Source organism: Sceloporus occidentalis, unplaced genomic scaffold (assembly GCF_023333645.1).
Source record: "Sceloporus occidentalis isolate IW3139 unplaced genomic scaffold, rSceOcc1.0.p SCAF_72, whole genome shotgun sequence".
NCBI lineage: Eukaryota > Metazoa > Chordata > Lepidosauria > Squamata > Phrynosomatidae > Sceloporus > Sceloporus occidentalis.
The window spans coordinates 315,431-325,686 of record NW_028317052.1 but is presented as its reverse complement, the minus strand read 5'-3'; the positions used below and the strand labels follow the sequence as shown (position 1 = coordinate 325,686).

The following is a 10,256-nucleotide window of genomic DNA, read 5'->3' as shown; positions in this document are numbered from 1 at the left end:
TTAAAAGTATATGTATAAGCATAGCATTTGGCATTTTATGTTACCTAAAACATTTGAATTGATTTTTTCATGTTAACTGACATTTTACTCTAGAACCACTTACCTTTAGTTTTATATCTGGATAGTCCTTCATCTTGCAAAAACAGTTGTTTCCGGTATTGGCATAAGGGAACTAGCAGTGGAACGTTCTAAAATAAGATTTTGTACAGCGCCAAAAATAGACAGTGAAAGCTTCTCACTCGGAGAGTTACAATGGAGGCTACTTCTGTACTCCTTGCTTTTAACAACATATATATCACAATATTTGCTTTATTTTGTTTTAAACTTTTAATCAAGGTGTCCTTGGCTCTACTTACTCACTTCTACATTGTCAGGGGAAATCGAAAAGAAGCAGCAAGAATTGCCGAAGAGATCTATGGAATAGTTCAAGGTAAAAGTATTTTAAGCAATATAAGTTATGGTAGTTTTTTCTCTCAACCATTTGTTTTTTATTTGAAAGTGTATGAACTTATTAGCTTAGCTAACAGAAGGTTTGTTGAACTCCTGATCTGCTTGTCTGGTAGCATTTGGAGTAGCCATGAGTTCTTGCTGTTTGTTTACCATGGTGTCAAATCCTGTAAAAGATTGCGTACGATAAAACTACCAAACATTCTGGTAGAAAAATGCTGCCCTTATCGAGCAAGCTGTATATATTATTTAACAACATTTGTCACAATGGGCCTCCTGCTTTGGTTGGCATTCATACTCATCTTAGTAAACTAGTAAATTGGCTTTACTTTAAAGATGTTCCTCATTTAAAAGTCCAGTCTCTAGTATGCTGAGCAAACAGACATTAGTCATTTTATTATTTGCTCTAAAAGCTTAATCAAGGCTTTTTAATCAAAAAAAGAAAATTCACCTTCAAAGACGCATACAACTTGTCTAGTAGACACACATCTTCATCCATATTTAACTATCCCTCCAGGGATCTCTGCAACCTATTTCGTAACTGAGCTACCAGCTCTGAGCAAAATAATGTCAGGAAGCATTTCTACATAATAAATTCTTCTGAAAACATCTCATAAAACAAAAGTAAAAAGTTTCAGAAACATATGTTCTAGACAGAACACAATTTATCAGTGCAGCTTTTTTTGCCCCCCCGGTGGCAAGGCCAGCAATGCAACATCTTTGCAATGTTTCTTCGAACAAGAATTTAGGAATTGTATTTTCCACTGGAAATTAAGTATTTTGTCAGATGTTTTGAAAAGTTGAGAGTTGGTGTTCACAAAGTTTTACCATGAGGAGCCCTGGGATTAAATCATCGGAAGGGGTAATTCTTTTAGGGTTCCCGTGTAGAACAGATACGCAAGTGGTGATGTGAAGACTATTAATAATAAAAATATAATTGGAACAAATGTTTGCAGCCACGGTTGCCAAACTCATAAAGGCCTCAACACGTTGTATTAGTAACAGCGCTCCAGATGGCAGCCTTGGTGTCACCCACCAATTTCACACACACACACACACACACACACACACTTTTCGCACTCCAGCGCTGACAAGGTTAACTACACACTAAATATGAATTTCAATGAAGGGGTTAAATTCAAACATATGGAAGTTTTGCTCTCCACTATCTCAGGGAGCCCCCCAAACAAATAATGCATTTGAGAGTACTATATGTGAGCGTCTGTATAACTCCAGCAATCATTTAATAGGGAGGGGTCACTTTAGGTTTACATGATGGCAAACGTTGTTGGTGGGGTCTATTGCGAGCAGGGCTCTCTCCACCAAATGTATTGGTTTGTCTTAGTCTGTCAATTCTTGTCTTGTCATATCCCTTGAATATATGTATTGTATTAAGCACTGCGTAAACTGTTGGCGCTATACAAATAAAAGATAATAATAATAATAATATTGAGACATTGTATCCAGTTTGTTGAGGGAGTAGAGGTTACCTGCTCCCTGGACTTCACTTAATGTAACAGCACTCCCTGCGAACTTACATTGCGTCTGTCGGTGAGAAGCAAGCGATGCCATCTTCTGCTGTCAGAGAGGAGACAAGGCTACAAGCTGCAAAAATACAGTCCGTCTATAGCGCCCCTTTCAGGATATTGAGATTGATCTAATTAAAACAATGATCAGGTCAAGTCAAATACCGGCCACTTGTTAAAGTATTTGCATCACACACGTATATTCAGTAACTGTAGTACAGGGAAATACCCCTATGTCCTTAAACTGCACCTCTTGCCAGGTTCTCTCTGAAAGAAACAAGCCTGTGGACCTGGCTTGCTGAATTTTACCCAACTTTCTGCATAAATAGAATTACAAAACCCAACAATGTGTTAAAATGTGAATATTCATTTAAAATTCATACTATACTATATATAGAATGGATTGAATGTAAGCCCACTGGAAACCAGCATTCAAAGGGTTTTCACAAAACTAGAATTGACAGACTCTGAGAACCCGATATATTGAGTAAAGAAGTAAAAGCAAACGATTTGTAGTATTAGACTCTTGGGTTAGCTTTACGTTATACTCCTCTCTGACTTTCCTCTTTTCATCTACCCGCTAACTAATCACAGCTACGCAGCGGCGCTGAGACCTGATATCGCTGCTGCATAGCACTCGCTGATCCAATTCAGTCATGTGATTGTGTTTTGCTTTTGAGACAGTCTGCAGCTGAAATACAGCTAGCGTAATGTCAGGAAGCACAGCTCTGGATGCTAGCGTTGAAATCTCCAAAAGGCAGGAACTGTCTGGAATTATATCCTTACCGTGGGCATTAAGGCATGCTCTGTATGGTAATCACATCTGTCATACGTTTCAGGGAGGTATGTTATTCCACCATTCTGCTTTACTTTATTTGGCTATGACATGCTATACACGTTCATTAAATCATTAAAGCTCGGGGGTGTCCAGCTCAACACAGAGAAAATGAATATAAAGCAGAACCGCTTACACTCCCTATTCCCCTGCTATAAAATAGAAGGTCTGGAAAGACAACATGACAAATGCTTTGGGCCACTGCACTAGGGAATGGTTTCGCAAGAAAACACTTTAATGTATATGATAGCCGAGAGATCCCTTCTAAATGTACATAGGGTTCGCCTGACATGTGATTCTATATACTGTATAAGCCAGTGGTGGACATCGCAGGGGGGACTAATGAGAGCCCCCTTTCTACTTTATCACAAAAGAGCTCTTATTAATTCTGTTCAATTATATTCCGGTGTTAAACATTTTTTGAAAGTGTATAAGATGCGGACACACCGGTTGTACAGCATCCGTTTATGGGCTCATGTGGAGGCTGGTCTACCGAGACAATTGTGTTTATTGGAGCACTTATTGAGTAAATGTCAAGTGCTCTCTAGAGTGTAGTTCCTGAGGATAACCGATTTCTATGATTAAATTGACTTTTTTTCTTATTCGATTGTCTATTTGTTCCAATCTGTACCCTAAATACACTTTGACTAAGCCATGTAGAACAGCTTAGAAATGTTATTAGGAGCAGGGCCAACTCAGTCCTTCTTGCTAGAGGATCTCTCTGATGTTGGCCCTTCATAATGCATTGTCAAGAGAGCTGGCATATCTTCAAGACTGTAAGCTCATTTGAACAGGGTCCTACCCAACTTTTGTCCATAGGTTCAAATTGTTGTGTTATGTACAAGTTGTTATATGTCATCTTTATTGATTACAGAGTAATCATGGTATGGTACAGATAGTACTATAAATCAATACATAATACTACTACTACTACTACTACTACTAATAATAATAATAATGTTTACATCACTGGCAAACACTTGGTCCAAGGTTTGAAAGGTGAATGGTTGGAAAAAAGCTGAAATAAATATCTCCCCAACTTCAGGATCCTTGGGGGGTCTGTAACCTCAACTAGTTTAGTGGAACTGGTTAAATTATATAAACTTGCTTCAAAAAAGTTTCTAAATCAGACCTGGGCAAAGCACGGCCCGCGGGCCACATCCGGCCCGCTGAATAGCTCGGACCAGCCCGCAAAGAGTGCTCCTTACCGCTCCCCTCTCCATTGGCAGACACGGGGGCCGCGCCGTAAAACGGGGTGAAACACCGGTTGCTCACCGCGCCGTATTACAGCGCCATTCATTTTCAATGGCGGCCGTATTCTGGCCGCAAATCGGGCGGCTGGAATACGGCCCCATTACGGCAATGTGCATGGAGCCTTCGTATGTTGGTCTGGCCCTCTAAAACCATTCCAATTTCTCATGTGGCCCCATGGGAAAATTAATTGCCCACCCCCTGTTCTAAATGGTAGCAATATTTTTCACTTTTATGATGCTTTTTTTATTTTATATCTAGGATCTTGGGCAGATAGATCCCCCCTGCATGAGGCTGCATTTCATGGACGACTACTTTCTTTAAAAACCTTAATTGCCCAGGTAACTATCTAGCAAAATCTTGCAAGATTCGATATTTCATATTTCAACCATTCAAAATGGGCAAAACAGAAAGGAGAGTTCTGTCACAGGGGAGTGAGTTCAACAGAAATCAATACTAACTCATAATAAATCTCTATAGAGATAATAGTCAGCCAGTAACAACGTGATCAAAGAAGAGTTACTAAAATGGTAAAAAAAAAAATATATATATATATATATATATATATATATATATATATATATATTGGTGTTTTAACATTAAAGTAAGAAATTTATATTTATTAGAAGCTACACTTGTGCATTTGGATTTTTTAATTTAAAGAATTTTGTTAAGTTTTGTATAATTTGTCCGAAAACGAGGAAGAAGCCCCAACGAAAAAAATGAAAATGACAATACCTTCTCTGACAATCTCTTTTGTGTCTCCGCTTCCCTGTCTGTCTCCATTCTCTATCTCCACTATGGGGAAACAGGTTGTTTGATGGAGAAGCGGAAGTGGGTGTTGGAGTAGGTGGGGAGAGAGAGCTTGAGTGAGGGAGTGTGAGAAAGAAAACAATCTAGTCTATTAGTCTATTAGAAACCCACCTCGTATTTATCACATGGGGAAAGGTGTCTTCCTTTTCTGAGAATCTTATCTCTGCTCTTTTCTTACTTCTTGTGGATTAATTCAGGAAGCCTTTAAAGGGAGGGTATTTTTTTACTGTTCTACCTTATGCTCAGATTCCTTGAAATAGACTTTAAAATGAAATGTATGCCAAGCAATTGAAAAAACATGCATACTTTATACAGTCTTGATAAATTAACATAGTCATTAACCCTTTAAATACATAAAGAACAAGAAGGAAGTGATTCTTAAAGGAGGATAAATGCAGTGGATAAGTTGAAGAGTGTCCATCAAAAGTGGTAATACAGCACAGAAATTTAACCAAGAAGAAATCCTGAAGGTAAAACATAGTTTTAAAACATAGTCAAGGGACAAGTAATGTTTGCGGTCTTATAGCAGGGGGAACAAAAGCAGACTAGATGGTGCTTATCTACCATAATTCCATGTTTCTTGTCATTAACTCACAAGCCAATACTGCAGTGTGTGAGAGGAAGTGTGTGTTAACATATGTATGTAGATATGTGCAAGTCTGTGTGTTTTAGCATGATTGTGTAAGTTTGTGTGTGAGAGGGTGTGTAAACATGTGTGCTGCTGTGTATGTTAATTGTCAGGGTGACTTAGGGGCCACTTGGCTTTACCAGTGTAGGCCAGAAGGTGCCAGCCTCCCCTGCTATTGAGTTAAGCGCTAGACATGCAAAGCTGAACCCAATAGGATTCCGTCCATGCTGCCCTCATGAAGCTGAATTAATGTTCCAACATTCCCTTGTCAGTGTTCTTTTGTAAAAATGGCCATTGACAGGTATTACAAATGCTATATATACTGTATATAACTAGTAATATTATACATGCTATAGCAAACAGTTGAGCAAGGCTCACAATGTACATTCCGAGATATCCCTAATTGTATCAATCTAGCTGAAGGTAAAATAGTTTCTATGCCAAATTTTGCTCAGATGGAATAAGTGTTTTTATGCACATCTGTGAATTTGTGATAATAGCTTGGATATTTGTGTGCAGTCTGCTACAATAATGCCAGTAGAGTTCACGAGGTGCAAAATGGCTTCATGCTTGGACTGGTAGCAGGACTCTAAGCCAATCTTCATGGATGGATCATGGGAAATGAGGGAAGATTTGCATAACTTTGTTACTTAGTTACATAGAAAGTAAAAAAAAAATGATGGTGCAGCGATCACCATCGTAGATAGTGCATCCAAAAACTTTACATCGTTTACTGTAAACATCCTCCTACAATGTCAGTTCTTAAAGATAAATACAATAGGATGAGGATTGTTTGATCTGATATGTTGATATCTTTGTCTATAGTAGCACTTATTGTATAAGATGTTAAAAGCAGTTGAAAGTCTGCTATACTTTCCAGTGATTTTGTGATTAATTCATAAGGCATGTTTTTTATTTTATATTCTAGGGTTTTAACGTAAACATTTTAACTATAGACAGAGTTTCTCCTCTTCATGAAGCATGTCTAGGTGGCCATGTTTCCTGTGCTAAGGTTTTGCTCAAGAATGGAGCTCATGTAAGTATCTGCTGCAAATGCACGTTTATTATCTAAATAAATTATAAAAAAATATTCATTTTTCTCTTAGTAGTAATATTTAGCCTATAAGTTATAAATTCAACATTAACAGTCGTTATTAGGCTGAGAATGTAATATGTTTTCAGATAGCTCATTATCCTTTCTTTTCCAGGTTAATATAGTGACGATCGATGGAATTACCCCTCTGTATAATGCCTGTAGCTGTGGAAGTGTGGCTTGTGTTAGTATGTTATTGGATTACAGAGCAGAACCAGAGTTGGAGACACAATTGGCCTTCCCTCTTCATGAAGCAATTATACGAGGTAATATATTTTATAAATATATACATATATATATATATATATCTCAAATGTATCATCAGATAGTAAAAATAGACACTGTAATCATATTTAGATAAAATTATATTTGGATAAAATACTTAAAGATGTGATTTTTTTGTCTTTTGTTTTTAAAATGCTTTCCATTATGAAGCATTACACTTGTTTAAAGTAGGATTTATTTTCTATGGTAGGTCACAGAGAATGTGCAGAAATTTTAATTGCTTCTGGATCGAATGTCAATAAAGAGGTTCAAAATGTGGGCACGCCACTTTATCTAGCCTGTGTGCACCAGAGGACGGACTGTGTGAAGAAGCTTCTCGAACTAGGTAAGGAAAAGAGGTTGCTTTTTTCCCCACAAACAAAACCAAAAAATGTATTTGTAAAAATGTATCTTCTGTTAATATGAAATACACATGTGAAATCTAGCAAGGCTATAAAAAAACAAACAAAAAAACCCCCTTAATTAAAACAGAAAAAAAATCAAAGCACCCCACACCAACATTAGCATTCGGTTCTGAATGTATAAACATAGTGCAGTGCATCCACATTTCAAATAATAGTGACATTTTCTTTTTTTTTTTCTTTTTCCACATTTGTGTAGATTATTCATGTAATAAATGTTTAACCCTCTATACTTTTGAGACTGTTTTCTGTTGTTGTAAGCCAGCAGATATGGAAAAACCTGCAAGGTGGAATGTCTCGTAACGCAATAACACACGCTTACCTTGAGGGCCACTTTAGAGCACACACTAAAGTGGCACCAGCAAGTATGAATGGTTAGACATTAATCATGGCCAGTTCAATCATTGTTCCTCCGTATTTCCTTATTCAATCATGGCAAATTAGCAAATTCTTCAGAAATATTGTACTGGAAAGTTAACATATCTAATCCATAGCTAGCCATCTCTAGAGAGGTACCATGTCCTCGCAGCTCTCCCGTGTACTTTTCAAGGTGGAGGGATTTTAAGGGGCTTACTCATTATGGTCCTATATACAGTATTAAAATGTACTTGAGGACTTCAGGCACAGCGGCAGATGCACATCCTCATACAGACTGCTGTGCAAAGAATAATTTCCTTAATAGCAATAACCATTTAGATGGCTATCAAATTCCCCAAAGACATCGAGGGTCTCTTCTTCAAACCTTATGTTATCCTGAAGAGATTTACCTATTTTTATATCTCAGACATGTCCGTGTTATATTACTGGTATGACTGGATGGATAATGTATTTTATTTCATTGGAATGTATGACAGCCTTAAAACACTGAACATTGATTATCAACTTTAGGTTCATTATCTGTCGTATGTGTGATTGCAAAGTGTTGTAGTAATGTTGCTTCCTGTGTTAGGAGCAAACGTAAACCATGGAAAGGTCCGAGACACACCACTGCATGTCGCAGCTAGGAAATCAGGTGAAGAAATTGTAAAGCTATTGATTGATTATGGTGCCAACGTGAAGAACAAAAACATGGATGGGAAGTATCCAGTTGAACTCGCAGAACCCAGGAGCACCGTAGAACAAGCGCTTTTACTTGGAGAAGGTATGGTATAACTTGGAGGTATCTGTTTTTATTTCCTAACTTATGTGGGGTGCCTTGATGTGACGGGTGAAATTTAACCCGTTTTAATAAATTCATTTAGTTATGTTAAAAGTTGTAATGGTCATAATTCCATTTACAGCTGGTATTTCACTTAGACAAAACATCAATTTCAATCCTTAGTATGTTAAGTGATTAAACATTAGCAGATCAGTCATGTTATTCTTTCCTCTGAAAGTTTTAATTACATAAAAACAACAGAGAAACTTTTATAAAGTTTCAGTTTCTATGGCAACAAAGCATCAATGCCTGCATTTATGTCATATGAAAATTACTGCTAACAGCACCATTAAGTGTCACTGATGTGTAGCCCTCACTAGCATATTTTCCTAATGATATCTTGATGTAATTTATTGTTAGAAAATGCAATTGCCACAGCATTAGAATTGCGTGAAGTTGGAGTAATATTTTGCCATCCGCTTTTTCATTTTGTTTTCATTGCTTTTTTCATTACCCAGGTCCTGCTACTCTGACGCAACTCTGCCGTCTCTGCATCCGCAAGTGTTTGGGACCATCCTGTCTTAAATTAGTGCCGAAGCTACAATTGCCAGAAAGATTAGAAAGATATTTACTGTATCGATAGGACTTTAAATAATATCTCCATATGAATATACATGCAACAGAAAAATCTCAAGGGTTTAGAATTAGTGACCCTATAGGTGGGGGGGCTAAGGTACTAAAAGTGAAACTATAACCAAATTAAGCATTGCATCAATTTGATACTATAAATTTTTGGCAGCACACATTAATGCTAGAGTTAGTAAATCAATCTGTTAATCATATTGTGAAGGAGAGATAAATGCTTCTCGCGATACTAGATCCAACCCAATCAGAAAACAATTTTGCCATCAATTCTTGTCATATGTGCATTAAAACTATTTTCTTATAGTATTACTTATGTTTGTATTTTCTTAAATAAAGTAATTTATATGCCCCACATTTTCATTCCCTATAATACTGTGAAAAGGAATAATTTAGAAGCAATGATCTCATAATATTATTAGGCTTAATCTAATCAGGTGGTTTGGTACTTACTGTCACTATTAATGGAAACAACACTAATTGCAAAGACCCAGTTGATTTGAATTGATGAGAAAGGACAGGTGAGTAATAATAACAACATAATTACCATGGATTATATATGTCTGCATTTCCTCGTTAAACAAATACACCCATTTATGTTTAATTTTTAAAACCAATATTGTTCAAGAACAAATCCTTTACTTCTCTCAAACAATTATGTATACATGTTTGGATTATGAGAAATCATTATTAAACAGATAAAACATTGTCTTTTAATGGCTATGTAACACACACTTCATCCTGCACAACATTATCTAATGTTTTCATGAAACAACATTGGTCCTTTTTACAGACCTTAAGGGTACTATCTGCCAGCTCTACGGAGATCTTAAAGAAACATGGGCATGAAAGGGTTAAAAAAAGCGCCCACTAGTCACCATCCCCGCAGGGCACAGAGCAACAACACCGTAATATATACCTATTTACACATTACCCCAAAGCTTTACTTGCTGCCACCACCAAGTTCTATTTAATGTTTAAAAATACCTAAGGAGGCTTTGGTGACCCCCAGAATTATGTAAAAGAAAATCCAATTTAGCCAAAACAGTATAATAACAAAATTAGAAAAGTGATGACCCTGACTATCCCCATAAACTATGAATTCAATATTAGTGCACAAAGACATAACTGAATAATGTATGTTTAATCTGAATTAAAATGGTGACAGTATTTATACAAAAATAATGATACAAGAAG

The 10,256-nt window shown here is 36.8% G+C and overlaps 1 protein-coding gene across 1 annotated transcript; it reads left to right on the top strand.

Moving 5' to 3' along the window:
• Positions 1-252: 252 nt before the first annotated feature.
• LOC149286044 (ankyrin repeat and SOCS box protein 11-like) lies at positions 253-9,060 on the top strand. The gene is made up of 7 exons (XM_089494388.1): positions 253-430; positions 4,321-4,400; positions 6,429-6,536; positions 6,709-6,859; positions 7,069-7,203; positions 8,229-8,420; positions 8,936-9,060. Exons 1-7 carry the CDS (start codon positions 253-255, stop codon positions 9,058-9,060), a joined length of 969 nt encoding a protein of 322 aa, XP_089350514.1.
• The last annotated feature ends 1,196 nt before the right edge of the window (positions 9,061-10,256 follow it).